The sequence below is a fragment of the Centruroides sculpturatus genome, unplaced genomic scaffold (genome assembly GCF_000671375.1).
Source record: "Centruroides sculpturatus isolate CEXI.00-Female unplaced genomic scaffold, Cexi_2.0 scaffold206, whole genome shotgun sequence".
In the NCBI taxonomy this organism is placed as follows: Eukaryota; Metazoa; Arthropoda; class Arachnida; order Scorpiones; family Buthidae; genus Centruroides; species Centruroides sculpturatus.
This window is the reverse complement of record NW_019384442.1, coordinates 139,310-158,071: the sequence shown is the minus strand read 5'-3', so window position 1 is coordinate 158,071 and position 18,762 is coordinate 139,310. Positions and strand designations below refer to the sequence as shown.

Here is an 18,762-nt window from a genome sequence, read left to right as displayed (position 1 = left end):
AGTATTTTCCAACACATATTTTATGAGATAAGACAAAAAAAGAGTACTCCATGATTAAGATGACACCTGAAAATGTGTCACTGTAAAAGTAAAGCCATATTGACCAAATTAAAGTTGTTCTTGGTATATTGTTCTCTTATAGTATGGAAGGACTTCAATCTAAATGAGAGTTAACATATGGAACCCATATGTTAACACAGTTCAGACAGAAATTAATACTGTCTGAACTGTGCTTTGAATTTTGAAGTAACTATATTTCAAACTAATTGAATTCCTTAACGTGTAATTCTCTATATTTCCAGCCAGGACAAATTGTAGTTACGAACTACAGGTAACCCCCGTATAACACGGTAGTTACGTTCCAAAAAATTGCCGTGTTATGCGAATCCGTGTTATACAAAACAAAGAACTAATACGAAAAGAAGGGTTAGGTTTCAAAAATTAAAAAAACATACTAGTATATTTTCATAATTAAGATAAATATCTTCATTAAAATTTTTTAAGTGATACATATTAATATAAATTAAACAATGTTTTCTTCGTCATCACTAAAAACACTATTAATTAACCGAGAGCGTTTTCTTTTTGGCAAGTTATCCTTATCCTCTGAGCATTTTTCTGCATTATCTTCAGATCCATGCTTTACCTTTTGCAAAATGTATGTAACTTTAGATTGCTTGCTTCTAGTTAAAAGGTCTTTATAAATTTCCTTATATGGTGCTAAGCACTTATGAAGAATAAAGCAAGTATGGAATAAGGGAAAAACATTCGGCAACATTAGAAGCAGAAGTGTCGCGATCTGGCAACATTGAAACAAGTTTCGAGAAGGACCACGGGTATCGACAGAAGGCAAGAAGAGAAAGTTTACATACTTAAGTACTAATAGTTCACAAAAATAATAATTTTTGTGAACTATTATTACTTAAGTATGTAAAAATTTATTACATTTCCTGTTGTACGAGGGTTTTACCCAATTCTTGAACTGTGTCAGAGTGAATCCATGCTATAAAAGTACCGTGTTATACGGGGGATGGTACCAATTCTCGAACCGTGTTAGAGTGAATCCGTGCTATAGAAGTGCCGTGTTATATGGGGGTTATCTGTAATTGGATTTTGAACTATTCAAGTTCAAATTAACAAGGATTTCCTGTAATAGTAACTTTCTAAAAAATTCTTTTAGCAATTTTCTTCTTTTTTCAATAAAATTCACATATACCCTCAGATTCACTTGTGTATAGTGTGGTGGCTGCATAAAACTTCAAATGCTCATAACTTCTGTTAAGTGCATCTATTGAAAAAACATTCCAGAAAAAAGTTGTTTGTTTTTGATGTAGAATTGTAATATACAATAAAAAAAATGGAGATTTCCATTTAAGAAAGTGAAGTTGACAGTGGCGTAGCGTAGTGGGGGCAGCAAGGGCAGCACTTTTAGGGGGCGGAAAAATTTTATAATTAATAATAATAATATCTTGTAAAAATTTGAACCATTTCATTTCATATTTTTGTCGCATCTTGGACCAATTGAAATGAGCACGGAATTTTTCATTACTTATTCTGTGACAAAACTGAATTTTAGTCTTTTAAATTGAGATACCTAAATAAGGGGGTGGAAAAGTTTTCCTCCACCCCAGGTGGCTGACACCCACGCTGTCACTGGAAGTTGACCATGTTTACATTGATTGTAACACTATCTATGATGCAACCAATAGCCTGTCTTGTGGCACCCTTGAAGTCTAATATATTTGGTTTAACAATTTTTTTTTGTATGATGCGTGTTTTTTTGAGTTATTCTGATGGATAGATTAACCCCTTCTCAGTCAAATTTTTTTCATGGTTATCATCCAAAATTTCAAATTTTTCATTAATAGTTGATGTATAATTAATATTTATGAAGTAATTTTCAAAAAAATTAACACTTACATGTGTTTTTTGTCTAAAAGTAAAATAATTTTATTTATTCATAGTTTATATTATTTTATTAATAATTTTAATTATTTATTATTTATTTAATGGCTACTAATAATAATTATAAATAAAATAATTTTGATTATCTAAAAGAAAAACTACGAAAAACAATTTACATAGATGCTATCAGATTCCGAAAATAAACTATATTTTTCCACCAAAAATGGCAAAATAATTTTTGTAACATAATGCCATCTATTGGAGAAATAGTGAGATAAATATTTAACAATAGTAAATGCACCAGAGACATTAAAATAAATATTTCTAGAGCATTTTGCACAACAAATGAATGGGATGCGACAGTATGAAGGGTTAAAATATTTTCTTTAAAATAACAATAAGGAATAAAATCATCCCATATGAAAATTAAATTCCAATCTTTACAAATCCTGGTGTTCAAATATATAATTCTAAAATAATAAATATTTTAGTAGTTTTAAATAATTAAAATCAGTGATGCACTGGTTAATTGATAGACAATTCATAATTAGCAGAATTGACTCCTTGGCCAACTAATTGGTAAAACAAATGACTAATTATCATTTATTATTATTAATTATTACTTTCTGTTAAATTTAAGTCAGTTTATATAAGACAAATACTTCATCAGATAGTTCTGTTAATAATCTGAAACTGATAAATGAAAATATAAACATCTACAAGCCCAATTTTCAGATTAAAGCAAAATAATTGCCAGATTATATTTGGTTATATTACTTGAAATTTAATTAATAGTTAGTAGTGATGTTGAGGCCAAAGTTTTAAACATGAAAACGTGTACATCAGACGTCCAGAGCCACTTTCCTGTAAGCCTAGAAGTTTGACAATGGTGTTTGGATAGTCAGTGGAATCATGCTCGATATTCCAAACACTGTTGTCAAACTTCTAGGCTTACAGGAAAGTGGCTCTGGACGTATGACGTACACATTTTCATGTTTAAAACTTCGGCCTCAACCTCGCTAATAGCATTGATATAGCCCATGTAATTAGGCAATCATTTTGCTATATTCTGATAAAAGAAACATTTTCTGTATTTGACTACTATTATAGCCAAAGTAAATTAAAAATATATTAAATAATAATCTGCTTTACTGGAGTTCATTTTAATAAGTTTTTTTCAACTACTTTTGGACAGCCAAGCCCAACATTAGGAGATGCATGAGTGAATATACTGTAGTTAAGTCATTTAAGTTTGCACAACAATCAGATGTTACACAGTCTAAGACCATTCACACTCATAAATTTAAGCTTTTGTATTAAGCTTTAAATTTAAGCTTTTAAGCAGAGTAACGTTTTGAAGTTAAAAATCACACCTTTATCAATCCAGCAAATGATTTTTAATACCAAAAAAATCTTTTCAATCATTTTAAATGGTCTTCCTCAGTTATACCAAAATAGAACATTAAAAATCGTTAACTTCCTTGACATTTCCATCACCTGCAAGCAAGGGGAAATCTGGACCGATATATACCGGAAGCCCTGTTTTCAGCCTATTATTACCCACGACAATCCATCGATCCCAGGCACATCAAGTTAGCATCTTTCAGGGCTTGGATTAAACGTGCCTATACACATTGCACAAGCGTTTATGATACAATTAAGGAATTGGATTACATTCTTAAGGTAGCTGAACAGCAAGGTTACCGGAGACGCAAGGTAGAGAGGCTTATTACATCCTTCCAAACCACAAGACGACATTCTCTCAAGGTCGATCGAGGAAGAAGGATTGTGCTAAATTACATCCCATTTTTAAACAAAATACATAGAAATATTGCTGAAGCTAATAATCTTCAAATTGTATACCGACGTAATCCCACTGTTTACAAGCTTTTAATAAATGATAAAAAGAAAGAAGATCGGAATTCAATGGTGGGAGTTTATGAACAGGCATATGTTGTACAATGAACAGGCATAAATTGAAACATCTTGAGAAATTAGAAATCTTCAAAGCACAAATGAGAACTGGATGTATAAATCATAGACACAGACATGTTATCCACTGCTTGGAGAATAATTAAGAATTGTAGTATTATCTGTTATTAGATAATACTACAATTTGATTCACTTTTGTTGCTTTGGCCTTATTTATATCATTTATTTTATTATATTTAGTATGCATGCTCGTTTTTTCCATTTGAATTTTATATTTATTCCATAATTTCATTTATTTATTATATTTACTCCGCATGTGCATTTTTTTCTGTTTGAATTTTATATTTATTCCATGTTTTTATTTTATGTTCTTCGATTTTCAATGTTCTGTTTTGGTATAACTGAGGAAGATTGTTTAAAACGATTGAAAATGTTTTTGTGGTATTAAAAATCATTTGCTGGATTGATAAAGGTGTGATTTTTAACTTATTCACTATCCAGTATATAATTTATTTTATGTTAACATTTTGAATAAAATTCATTTATTTCCATGCAATTTTATCTTTATAAGCATAAAATTAAGTCGTAAAAGTGACTTAGTTCTATGAGAAACCCCATAAATTTTCACCTATCAACCTGGAAGTTTGAGAACCTTATTGATAACTAGAAAGGCTTAAGTTTAAAATTTGAACTTTCTAGACTTACTTGTTAGTAGTTTTTCTCTATGAGCATCTACAGTGCCAGATGAAGAAAAAAGAAGGGGAAGAAAATACAGCTTTTTTGGCAATTTTTGCACTTTTCAATCTAAATATATAAAATTACTTGTCTTGACTAACTGACTGACTTATTCACTGATTCATCATCACCCAGAGCAAACCGCTGAACCTAAAGAGGTGAAATTTGGTACACAGTTAGGGTACGTCATGGAAACGCACACTAAGAAGGGATTTTTCGAAATTCCCAAGCGGGGGGAGAGGGAGAGCATTAAGGCTTAACTGGAAGAATGGCTTCTACTGTACTATTTTAGATGCAATTTTTTGTTTTTAACTATGTCTTCATTAAGTACTTAGGTGTATTAAATTTATAACATTTCAGACATTGTTATAAATGTTTTTATATATTTCAATTTTTTAACCAAATGTTCGAACTGTTTTAAATTCAAATTTGTTATTGCACGTTGGTTCGATTATGGAACGATTGTAAACGTTCCAGAAAATTGATCAAATTGAAAATAGTTCATTTGATTTTGAGCAATTCTCATCATTCTCAGTGGTAGGTGTTATATAACAATTAATATGGTTGTTGAAATACTGAATATAAATGGGGTTTGCTTGCAAAACCTCCACGGGTGAAGTCGCGGGTAACAGTTAGTTGCTTATATTTCAACAACTACTTTATAGAAAATCTTGAAATTTTGTACACTACCTTCAAAGCCAATTGTTTTTCAAATGAGCTATTCAGAATTACTTCAGGTGTTTGTTTTTTACTTGATGGTGGGGAGTCACTGTCATGACTCCTGATATTTTAATTAGTGATGCACTAATAAGTATTTTGGCTAATTATCCGAGTACTAATTAACTGGCACTAAAAATTGGCTGATTACTTACTTAAATAAATAAATAAGAATTTTATATACCGTACTAAGGAGAGACTTTGCTCCCCCCTGCTTGCTTTGCCCACTTTCTTCAAATCAATATAGACTATTCATAACAATTCCTCAATTCCTACTGCTACTGTTTATATTTTTTTTATGATGACAAAAAGTGTAATAATTTTAAACTAAGTATTTTATATAGAAAGTCTAGATATAAATTAATTTTAAAAAATTAAAAAAATAAATCAGAAATTAATTCGTATTACACAATCAAAATTATTAAAATAAAAATTGAAAAATGGTAAATGGTACCAATTAAATTATAATTATTTATAAGCTTTGCACTTTGTTTAATTTTTAGAATAGTTCATTAACACCTGCTTCAGATTGAAGGTATGAACATTAAATCAAACATTCATCGAAAAAAGTTTTTTGAATTAACTCTTACTGGAAAATAATTTTGAAGGCTTTCGATTGAAGTGTTTACTATATCATTCCAGTTCAATAAGTGGTGTTTTATCTCTTTAAACAATAATTATGAGGAATTCAGAAAGAATTAGAGAATTAAAATATTTTGAAATAAATTTTAACCATATTAGATTAGGAAGTCTCCAAAATTCATAATTTTACTTAACTAACACATTTTAAAATTACAAAATGCTTTAAAACTTAAATATGTCAATTTTATAGTAGGGGTTTAGCCCAATCCCTTTTGAAACATTCTACAACATATTCCTTCTTGTTGCATTTTATAATTTTTCATCTAAACAATTAATACTAGTTTTAAAATTCTTATTTTGAAGTAATTTTTTAGTAGTGGGTAAGATAGTTAGGGATGAGAATTAAAATTATTAATAATAATTTTTCTAAACAGTGTATCAAAAGCATTGGTTGGTGATGCGTTCAGTTGGCAGTCACAGAGTGCCAACTGATCATATGTCTTGACATAATAATAATAATAATACAATTATTAAACAAAAACAATTGATATCCAAACAGAAACATCTGAGATGTAAAAAAATTATGCCAAGTAAAACTTTATGACAATTTAGACGACGATCAAAATTTTTCTTAGGAGTTTTTCTTTGGTAAAGATAAACTTGACACTTGGAAGCTGTACCCAGAAGATTTTTACCAGTGTTATTATTTTCTACATTTCACCTCAAAGCACCAAGCTTATCTTTAGCAAAGAAAAACTCCTAAGAAAAATTTTGATCATCATCTAAATTGTCATAAATTTTTACTTGATAATTTTTTTTACATCTCAGATGTTTTTGTTTAGATTATAACATTACAGTGAAACCTTGATTTAATGGACCAGTTTGAGCCATTGGTCTCCATTGAATAATAAAGTAAGTTTTTCAAATATGCGTGTTAAAAAATTGACATATTAGTTACTTTATCAGTTACTTTCATAGATACATTTGTGTAATTAAAATTAAATATATATAGGATTTCATAGAAAAGTATTCTATATGTATTATTGGTTATGTACTGTACTTGTAGTTCTGAGACTGTAATAAACAAGTAAATGATCTAAGTTGAAATAAATAAATAAATGTTTTTGTTTTTTTTTTGGAAAATATGCTTTAATTGTCACACAATACAGCTTGATTTTTATGCCAAATATCAGATTAAAGAAAAGAAAACACAGAGTGTGGCATTAACAGTTTTTTTTTATTTTTGCTTGTGCTTTCAATGAATTTATGTTCATCATCATCAGGCAAACGAAAATTTAAGAATAGAATACAATGTTCTAATGTAAGTGGAACACATATTATTTAAATTAAAATTAAAAACCATTATGAGCATGCTACAAAATTTTCATTCATCTGACAACGATGAACACAAGTTCATTGAAAGCACTAGCTAAAATAAAAAACTGTAAGGCTGCACTCAATGTGTTTTCCTTCCTTTTACACTTTAATTGTATTTGACTAAACAAATAAATAATGCTTTTAAAACTATTAGATTTGAAAAAATAAATAACTGATAATTTAATTACATATGATAAACCAGCAATGAGTTGCTCAGCTATCCTGGCAACATTTAAAATTTTGGTGGTGCCATCTGTTATCATATGTTATTTAAAAAACTTTTTATATTTTAAACTATTATAAAATGGCAAAAAGCTTAATTTTGAGGGTATTCCAGGAATGAGTTTTATAAAAAATTGTAAATGCTAATAACAAGTAAAATCATCAAGTTCGACCCTATACAATCCCAATTATCTCCTCACTCTCTTGACCTTTAACCACCAAAATTTAATAGCATCAATCCCTCTAATAAACAAATCTCCCTGCAAAATTTTGGAAATTTACGACAAAAAGCACAGGCATTATTAAGCTTCAAAGAGGGTGAACAAAATTGTGTCCCCCACACACACTAACATCCATACATACAGAAATTACCCCTGAATTTTTTTGCATTTCTCAACATTTCAGGGTATCCTAAGTTCAAAAATGTAAAAATCTAGGAGGGACCTTTTTTTTTTTGCCAGATCACCATACTTTCCTTCTGTTATAACAGCTGCGAAAGTAAAATGCATATTAAAGTTAACAAGGTGTTAACTTTCACATAGGACATACTGATCAGAAATTTTGCCCATGAAATCAAGGTTTCACTGTAATTTTGTTTATACAGGGTATGCTAATTACTATTATAAATTTTCTAATATAAGTTGGTAATTATAAAACAACTTAACTACTTTCAGTCAGGTGCTTGGATAATGATGGTGATAAATAACTGATAAATAGAAATTATTAGTTAATTGTTTATTGGTATCTTTTTCAATTTTCCATTCTTTTTTTCTCTTTAAGTGTCAAAAAATAGTTCAGTCGTCTTTTACAACTATAAATTTATGTTGGTATGACAAGATTTGTTAATCTGTCACAAATAAACCACTTTTAGACATAATGAATATTCCTAAAACATTTCATCTCAGAAAAGTTTGGAGATTAGATGAATTAAATAATCATATTCTTATGTGAAAGTAAGACTTACTAAAATGTTTGTAACCAACTTTTCTTTTCAGTTTGCATTTGGATTGTGATGAATATAGATTTAAATTACAAAATGTAACTTTTATATTTCTTTCCTAGGGTAGAACCACACTGCTGGCCAAAAGTTTTTAGAACATATGTATCTCAAGAACAAGTTATTTTTGAAATTGATTTTTTGTGTTGTTAGTTAATTTATTATTATAAATATGCCAACAGAATTTCAAAGTGAGATGTGTTGGAATTTGATATTTATTCCATTTTTTTAAAAAATCAAGTGGACAAAAGTTTTTAGAACAGTTTTACTTCCCTAAAGATACAGAAAATTGTACATACTAAGTTAATAATTAATAACTTGTTGCACTGCCTTTTTCTCTGCAGCATTTAACAACCTATAAATCAATTTGATTTATAAATTTTATTTACAATAACATTTTCATCAGAATTATCAGCACAATGTTGAATTACGCACTTCAACTCTTCCTGAGAGTTAAACTGTCCATGTTCATAAATTTTTTGTTCCATTAAATGTCAGACATTTTCTATAAAGTCCAAGTCAGGACAATGAACTCGCTAATTAATTATGGAATTTTTCTATTGAAAGTAATGCCTAACTATGCCAACTGTATGGATTGCAGCATTATCTTGCTGTCAAAACCATTTCCCCTGCAAAAAATTTTCACCAAAGGTAGAAATGTTTTCAGATCATTCAGATACTTCATGGCATTATATTTTCCCTCAGTGAATTTGATTATCAATTTTCTCCAACTATTTACGGCACCCGGAATCATTATGGAGCCACTCCTTACTGGCATTTTTTATGATGAGGTCCTACCATAATTCCTTTAGTTTTCTCAAAAGAAGACTTTATATTATCTCAACCCTCCAAACAAAAATGTTTTTCATCACTAAATGTAACTAAATTAAAATTGTAATGTTCTCTGATATGTTTTTTTTTTTTTTTTTTTTTTTTATTNTTGGGCTATTATTATATTGTTATTACTTTAATAAATAATTAATTTAAAATAATTGCAATAAAATAGCCTGATATAATCCAGTAGTTGTTAGCCTATTACATATATACAATACATTGGGTTTGTAGATGTTGGTTTAAGTATACATCTACTTTTAGATTACCTGTGCTATCTTTCTTATGATGAATCCTGTAGCGGATAATTGGAGAATCTTTTGTTTATTTCTTTCAATAAAGTCATTTTAGAATAAAAAATATTTAATTCAAAGCAAATATATCTTATAATAATATCAAAAACAGACAAATTAACATTAAATACAACAGAATAAACAAAAAGTTTCAAGTGTTTTAAAAACTTTTGTTCACTTCAGTTTTTTAGACAAATGGAATAAATTTAAATTTGAACATGCCTCACTTTAGAATTTTGCCATCTAACTTATAATAATAAATTAACATGTAGTCCAAAAAACAAATTTCAAAAAATAAATCATTCTTGAGATACAAGTGTTCTAAAAACTTTTGGCCGGCAATGTAACTATGGCAAATTGAATAAGGATTTATAAAATAAGCTATTAAAAAGTATTATATAAAAACTAGTCTTTTTGCATTGTAAAATGCTCATTTCAATTAACAGTTAACACAGACTAGGAGTAAGTTCTTGTGAATGCCTGTGTAGATTGGAATTTTTTGGTTATTTTCCAAAAAAATCATTAAAAAACCAATTATATTTATGTTGTGTTATTTTGGATTTGTTTCTTTGTGCTTTTGTTAACATGAAACAATTAACAGAATGACTGTTAAAAAGAAAAAATATTTTAAAAATTAGAATAAAATGTCCTTTTTTTAAATTAAAGAAAGTCTGATATAATAGTATGCTGTTTATATTGATAGAGTTTAGATCAGATTTATTTTTCTTTGGTTTTGGCATCAAATCTATGTATTTCTGACCTTAGATTATCATTTATTAAATGCAAACCTTCATTGGTCAATAACCTTCTGTACACATCCTTTTTACAAAACATCAAAATATTAAACAATGTGTGCCACTTATTGGTGGAAATGATAATTTTTTCATTAATACTTCCTACATCAATTATAGACGAGTCTAAGTTATCCACCTCTATAGAATAACATGTAAAACTTAACAAGTGAGACTCATCAGTTGTAGAGGAAAACATTGTCTTTTCGCATAATGTACTTTAATAACTTTGTAAACAACAACTAGGTGGAATAACTTGTGTTTCTTCTCATATAATTTTCATGCATGGCAACTGCTGTGCATTTTCCATTAGCACCTCAACATTGTTATCTTTGCAGTAATGCCTCAACAGAGAAGTATGGACTGGCAGTGCATCTTCTTTGGCAACAAATCTTAGTTCTGTCTGGGAATGCATGACCACCATGTTAGTGTGTGGACAACCACAGATGACTGCTTCAATTCCACTTTTACTGTTGTGGAGCATACTGTTTTTGTTACTGGTGTGCTTGTCTGAAGAGTCATCTCGTATGACAGTTGGTCACTTCTTGATCAGTTGTTTTTAAACTTTTTGTATGTTGGCCCCCTGTGGACAACAGTTACAACTTTCACCTTCTGTGTACAATGTACTCCATAACTCTTGTTCCATTGATTATATTTGTTTAATTTTCCTTCTACACAGTATTTTTTATTTTCAATTTTTTCATATTATATAATAATAATATCACAAAAAAAGTTGTGCTAGTACTTCTGACATTGTATTAATTTCATCATTCAGAAGAAGAAGAATGTTTATGGAACATAGAACACATCCATATTTAATATTATCACATTATGCCCAAAATAATTTTATTTAATGAAAATGTTGCTTTTGTTTTTGGCCCTGAGGTTATCCCACAACTTTCCAGGGAACTGTGGCCTCCTACTTTAACTTTTTTATAAACTGGCAGCATGCAGGCCAGATATGGTTTATTAAGGCTTCATATCTGGTCTGTGGTCTTGATGATTTATTTTCTAAAAACACTGTTTCTAACATCGTGCAAGGATTAAACAGAAAAAACAGCTGTTATGCATCTTTTTGACTGGCCCTTTGCTGCATTTGAATTTGAGAACCTTGCTCTAGACTCTAGTAATGGTGTGCAGGACTTTGTCAGCAAAGCAGCATTTAGCCTTATCTTACCTTTTATAGAAGTGATGTAAACAGGCATTTTCCAATAATATAATGCTTGCCACACAGCTAAGTTTTCCAGGAATGTCTGCCATATTGCCATACTTCCTTGATGTGCCCAATCTCCAGATATGTTATCCACTGAGCATTTGTGGGTCCATGAGATGCCAGCTTTGACTACCTACAAGTATGGGGGATCTGGAGTGGCACTTGCAACGTATATGGGTAAATCAGTCACAGGATAGCATATAATGCCTGTAAGCCTCCTTACCTGATTGCATTGTTGTATGTATCCAGGCAAGATAGGTTTTAGAAGGTACTAAAGGTTATTTAAATTGTATGACTCCACAGGAAATTATCCCTTTGCTATGATTATTGTAATCATTTATTATTATGCTCACATTAATAAAGTTTCATTTGATTCCAAATGCTTTCTTCCTGTTGCATAACTTTTTTTGTTAATGAATATAAATTATATAAAAAGAAGACAGTTTGCTACTCAGATAAAAAAAATACCATATTTACTTGCATATAAGACAAGGTTTTCATTCATTTTTCACTGCCACAAAAACCTAAGTCGTCCTATACATGCAAGCGAATTCTTTGCGTTGTGGCCAGCCTGGCAACACTTCAACACATCTCCACATAGTCTTTGTTATCTCTCAAGTTTATTCTTATCTCATGCATTGTACTAGTGCAGTCCTTGTACCCCAATTCCAAATAAAATTATTTTATTTTTTTAAGATCTGTGATTATTTGGTCTAAAACCCAAAGTGTTTTTGCAATAATTTCTGTGAACCGTGTATAGTTCATGCTGCCATTATAGGTCTACAGTCTATTTATCATAAGTTGTTACCCACTGTAAACAAATTAAGACATCTCCCCTTTGTTTATTGGTTAATTGTGTTGCATCTTATTCATTTGCAGAAAATAGTTCTTTTTCCAGCCATGCCCATTATAATGTTTTGGTTTTTTTCCCATTCATCATGTATTAAGGCAAACATGGATTTGATAATATTTTATTTATGAAATAAAATTAGAATGGTATTAATAAATTTAATTGTCTTTATTTTGACTTCTAAACTCACATCTTGTCCTATATGTGAGATCATCTTATACACGAGTAAATACGGTATACAAAGTTTGGAATTATACTCAACTGGAAATAATACTGCTATAAACAATACAAAATACAAATCTTTAAAACTAGCAAAAAACTTTTAATACATTAGAGTCTGCTTATTGTAATTATTTTGACATATATTATATAATAACTAGCAGGTGGGCCCGGCGTTGCTCGGGCAAAAGTAACGATAACTAACATAAAGATTATTACGTTACAGTCAACCTTACCCGTTTTCACAGAATGCAAGAATTGGGTCCCCTTGTTTCCAGACTAATTAGAGAATTTTTAGATGGGTCTAAAAATATGTTCGATTTCCTGCAAAAATGAAAAAAACTGCATCTGCGTATTGCACGTCGCTTTCTCTTAACAATTCCATTGTTACGTAACATTTCCATTGTTGACACTTCCATTGTTACTTAAAACTTCCATTGTTGATGGAAGTGTTAAGCCTTAATTTTGTCCCTCTCCCCCATAGAAAGGAATTTCGAAAAATCCCTTCTTAGTGTGCGTTTTCATGACGTACCCTATCTGTGTTCCAAATTTCAACTTTCAACTCCTAACCGTTTGGGCTCTGCGCTTATTATTATTATTATCATCAACCCGTCTCGATTATATATTAGATATTGTCATAATTAATTATTATTATGAAAGTGATATGTAATGTACTCATCTTATACTGATGCCTAGTACTATGCCAGACCAAGGTCTGGCATAGTACATAGTTATTTGATGTGCTTGGTATTTGTATGCTTGTGTGGCATTTAATTTTGTAAATTTATATTTAGTGAGAGTTTTTTGAATGAATTTGTGAGTGTGTTAATTAATTCTGTATCTATAGTGTCATTGGCTATGATTATTGTGTTTGGTGTTTTTATTGGTTCATGTTATACTGTATACATTTTTATGAGTGACAATTCCATTTCATGGATCGTAACCATGATACCTTTTTTATTGTTTGTATTATGTCTTCTTTGGTCTTCCTTTAGCTCTTTTGCCATTAATTATTAGATTTTTAGTTTTTTAGCTTGATATCATTTTCTGATCTTCATTTGTTATTTCCAGATGAATGCATTTGACTCTCTCACATTTTTCTTGAATGGATTCAGGATTACTTTCAAACTTCCTGTTATATAGATGTTTGTTATTTTATCTTTTCTTATGACTCTACTCATTACAGTTATATGCATTTTCCATTTTGTTTCTCTCTAACAGCATAAGTGCTGTGATCTTATAATACTTCTATTCAAAAAACATAAAAACTTAGTCTTCTTATGTATAAATATAAATAGATAATAAACTGATTTTTTGCATGTTTCAAGTATTTAGCTGTATATGTAAAACAAATGTATTCAGTCTCGTTCAGGGGCCAGTGTCAGACTTTTTATTGAAGATTTTTATAGCCGAACGTCTCAATTTAGAACACTTTTTTTTTAAAGAAAAACATTCTGGAACAAATTTTATTTAAATTCACTAAACTGCCCATTTTTCAATTACGTCATTAACCAACATCATTAACATCCAAACACTTAACAATTTAATGCCTCACAATAAATTGTCATAGAAAATTATAAATTATGGCTCATATATAATAAATTTAAAATATTGTAGAACATATGACTGTTTACATATACAGTATATTTTCCTAAAACATATCTCCGTGTCTAGGATTGTCTAAAACCACTTTCCATGCATTGGAAATTATTTTAGTGTCTTTACTGTTTAAGCATTTTCCGTGTTGCAAGCTTAAATTTCCTGTCTCCAGTGTTCTCAGCTTATCTGCATTTAATATATACTTAATTAGTCTGGCCTCTTCCCATAGTATCCATGTAATGACATAATTGAAAAAAACAGACTGTTTAGTGAATTTAAATAGAACTCATTCCAGAATGATTTTCTTTCAAAAATGTGTTCCAAATTGAGAAGTTTGGCAAAAAAATTTTTGATAAAAAGTCTGACACTGGCCCCTGAACAACACCGAAAATGTTTGCTGTATGTATATAGCAAAATTGCTAGAAACTTGCAGAAAGTTCAGTTAATTAACTATTTACTTCTATAAAATATTCTTTTTAATTTGGCAAGCATTCTTCTATCACATAACAGTTTGTTTACCTCCAAATCTCCCAATCAATTAGTATTCTATTTGTTACATTTTTCCTCAATCTACAAATTGGATTCTAGGTCTAGTTTCTTTGTTATGTCATACATTTTGATTTTGAATGAAGTCACAATGGATATATATTGTCTATGTTCTACTAATCTTAATTATAATTATATACTATCACATTTTGAACTTAATTTTAATCCCCCTCTTTGCATTCTTATTAGAGATCGTGGTTATCTTATAATATACATAATGAAATTGTTGAGTAATTTATAGAATGATGATAGTTTTATTTACCAATAAACATTGTAAATTGCTTATTTAAGGACAATTACAAGTAAATATAATCTCTGATGTTTCAACAAGGTGATTTAGAATACATCACAGTTAGAACTGTAGACATTATGTGTTATAGAGAAAATTAGATATGAATGCTTTATTGTTTATATGTACTAAGCAGTTATTAATAAATTAATGTTAGCTTTAATATTAATACTCTTTGAGACTGGATAAAATAAATTATCATATGATAATGGTAATACACAATTGTAAAATAATATTACTTTAAAATTAGTATATAAATGGAATGAGTTTATTTTAGATTCAGATTGTTTACTGGTCATCTGTTTTTATCCTGACTTCTAAACTTATTAATTTAATTCAATTAATAAATTAATAACTTCTAAACTTATTAATTTAATTCAATTAATAAGTTTAGAAGATTATTAAAGTGAGATGGCAACATTTTTACCTTTAATAGAAGTTATTTTAATCATTAGCAAATTTACAGTACAGTAGAGCATCAATTATCTGACCCCCGATTAACCGTCGCATCAGTTAACCGACCGTTCTAGTAAGCAAATTTCAAATGTCCACTAGTGATGTGGCATTACAATATTTGGCTATGTCTTGGCTACTTTAATATTATTTTTGTTAAATTTTTGCGTGTTTTAGCTGGCATCAACGGCTCGACCATTGAAGGGAGGCCAATATTTAAACGAGACTTAATTGTCTAATTATGAGTGGTTGTTTGTTTTGTGAGCAATAAAATAATTTAAAAATAATTTTTAACGATACAATAGGGATGATTATTATGCTAGAAAAATATTTGTTAGGCTAAACATCAATGAAAATTCAACGCAAAGTTGGTTAATAGTGATATACTAATAAACTAATTACATGGGATTTACTAATATCCTAATATACTATACTAATAATGTATTTTTTCCTTCTTTTCGGTTATCTGATTTTTTCAGTTAACCTGAGTCCCCAATTGAGTCGGATAATCGATGTTCTACTGTATTAGTTTAATTATTTTTAAAGTAAAAATAATTGGGATAATCTGTTATGAATTCATTTGTATATAGATAAAGATATGCAAATATGTAAATTTGATGATAGTGAAATATTATAATTTAATATAATGAAAATCTATAACAAAAATTTATTAAAATTATAATTATTTTCTTTTTAGCCTTGAAACAAAATGGGAAAAAGAAAATCTTCCAATCCAAGAAAAGTTATTGGTGTTCTTACTGCAGAAGAAGAGGAAGAGGAAGAAAGATTCTTAAGCATACTCAGCAAGGAACATGATGATGATTATGAAGATCAGTTGCTGTATTATGCATATAACATTGATGATGATGATGAATTACCAGATGATGGACATTCTGTATTTGATATGGAAGTTGACAATGTCTCTGATGAGATTGCTGATGGACATGGATTTATTCCAAATATTTTTGACAGAAGAGAAAATGATACTTTTAGTAATGATTCTTTGGGAGATGGTGGTAGTTCCAGTGATCCTGAATATCTTCCAAATCGTCAAAGTCAGGGAAAAGGAAGAAGAAGAAATCGTCTTGCACAAAGACAAAATTTTTCAAAATTAGTTAGAACACCTCCAATATTTAATAATATGTCTCCTCCAAGTGGATTACATTTAATTAATAGAACTGCTGACATTGTTTCTGCTTACAGTTCACCAGCTGGTGGAAGTAGTGGAGAAAGTGCTTGTGGTACTAGATATATGGTTAGAAGACATTATGTAACATACCCTCCCACATTTAAATTAGCTGTAGTTAACTATGCAGAAAAAAATGGAATTAGTGCAGCATCTGCAAAATATGAAATTGATCAACCAAAAGTTACACTCTGGTGTAAAGTAAAAGATAATATAATAAGGAGGATTATTAAAAAGGGATTAGATAAGAATCTTGCATCTGGAGAAACTGAAGATTCTAATAGTCAAGATCATCAGGTTTCTTCATCTTCTGATATTGCAGTTACAGACAATATAGATGATTTAAAAAATATAACTTTAACAAATTCCAGGGAAAAATTTTGTTGCAAAATGAAAGAACTTACATCTCAAGAAATATCATTCCAAGAAGATAAAACATCAAGTTGGGAAATTGATGTTTTTGTAATAATCAGAAAACAGTTAATTGAAGGGAATGAAGTAAAAGTAAAAGATCTTGTTGAGAAAATGAAAGAAATGCATCCTTCAATTACTTATAAAGATGGTTCAGAATTACCTCAAGTTTTAATTATAGAGTGGTGTCGAAAATTTGGTGTTCATTTTATTACGGAAGACTACTGTAAAACATGTGGAATTCCTGAGGTAAATATGTAGAATAACTATAAAAAAAATTCCATACAATTCAAAAATATTTGAGCAGAGCAAATACAGTGTCATCTTAGAAACCTACAAGAACTTCTGAGTGTATGTTTATTTGAGACAAGTTGATTTGATGACTAAAACTATAATAATCATAAAGTGATGGTTGTGAGATGATATTTGCTTTGTTAAGACATTTTAAAAGTTATAATTCAGTGTTCTCCCTGGAGGCCTTTTTTTGCCATGCACACACACCAGATGATATTTCTCACCATTTGACTGATAACCTTCATGAGAAATATATATATAAACATACAAAAGGCTTGACTTTCTTGTGTTCCTTGAGTATAGTTCAGTCTCAATTTTTAACATATGTTCACTAGATCACATTCAAAATTTGAACAAATATATGCTCTTTTGAATGGATCAATTAACACCTCTATGCAAATATAAGATTATTTTAACACATTAATGAATATCTTTAACCATACTTTTACATGTCTACAGTAGGTATGTTTTAAAAAAAGTATTTATGTTGACATGGAAAATGCTTAATCAAAAATTAATAAAAATTCTTAAATAAGCAACATAAAAAACAAGAAATGGCCAAAATAATGATAACAGTCCAAAACAACAGGATCACTGATTTTCAAACTAGGACGTCAAACCTTGTTTAAGACAACAACATTATATGAGAGAGTGTTTACCTGGCAGCTTTAATCAACCAACTGGCAAAAAAAAATTCTGGGGAGAACACTAATTGTTATATAACACTTCCACACACATGTATATATATGTACATATATATAGGTGTGTGTATGTATAAAATTTTTAATCTTGATAATTATCTATTCCTCATATATAGGAATTTTGGTTCTTTTTGGTTAATGGGATGCCAGACTATTGTGAAAGACTACTGCATTTAACAATTTAGCTCAGTTGACTGTTCGTGGAGTACTTGATGTTGTATAGTTCTAGGGGTGTGGGAGCTTGCCCCCACCTGAGTGCTGAGGTGTGAGCAATAGTGAGCACTGAGACGTACAGCTACATGCAAAGCATGTAGAAAAGGCAGTAGGTTGATAGGTGTTAAAAACTGACCTTTAAAGAAGAATATTTTGCAAAGGGTCAACAATTCTGAGGGTGGTGTGAAACCCCTCATTCAGTGCTTGAATCTTACATGTTGCTGTACATATTGGCTGATGTCCTGTTAACCAAAAAGTACTGGAAGTTTTAATAATGTTTACAAGATAGCTTATTTTATCAAACATCTAATTAATTAAAAAGTAATCAGCAATATTCTAGAATTCAAAATAATAATTTAGTGATTAAAAGTTTTTAGAAATTTATTATCTTCAAAACTCTTATGTG

The 18,762-nt window shown here is 29.5% G+C and overlaps 1 protein-coding gene across 1 annotated transcript in view; it reads left to right on the top strand.

Annotated features, from left to right (window-relative positions):
* The first annotated feature begins 236 nt into the window (after positions 1 to 236).
* The window catches only part of LOC111620181, a 63,026-nt gene continuing 44,500 nt past the window's right edge, over positions 237 to 18,762 (top strand). The window contains exons 1-3 of the mRNA XM_023362064.1: positions 237 to 246; positions 8,112 to 8,114; positions 16,249 to 17,397. Of these exons, the coding sequence (XP_023217832.1) occupies positions 16,261 to 17,397 (1,137 nt within the window). The 5' untranslated portion in view covers positions 237 to 246; positions 8,112 to 8,114; positions 16,249 to 16,260. The remainder of the gene's footprint in view (positions 247 to 8,111; positions 8,115 to 16,248; positions 17,398 to 18,762) is intronic.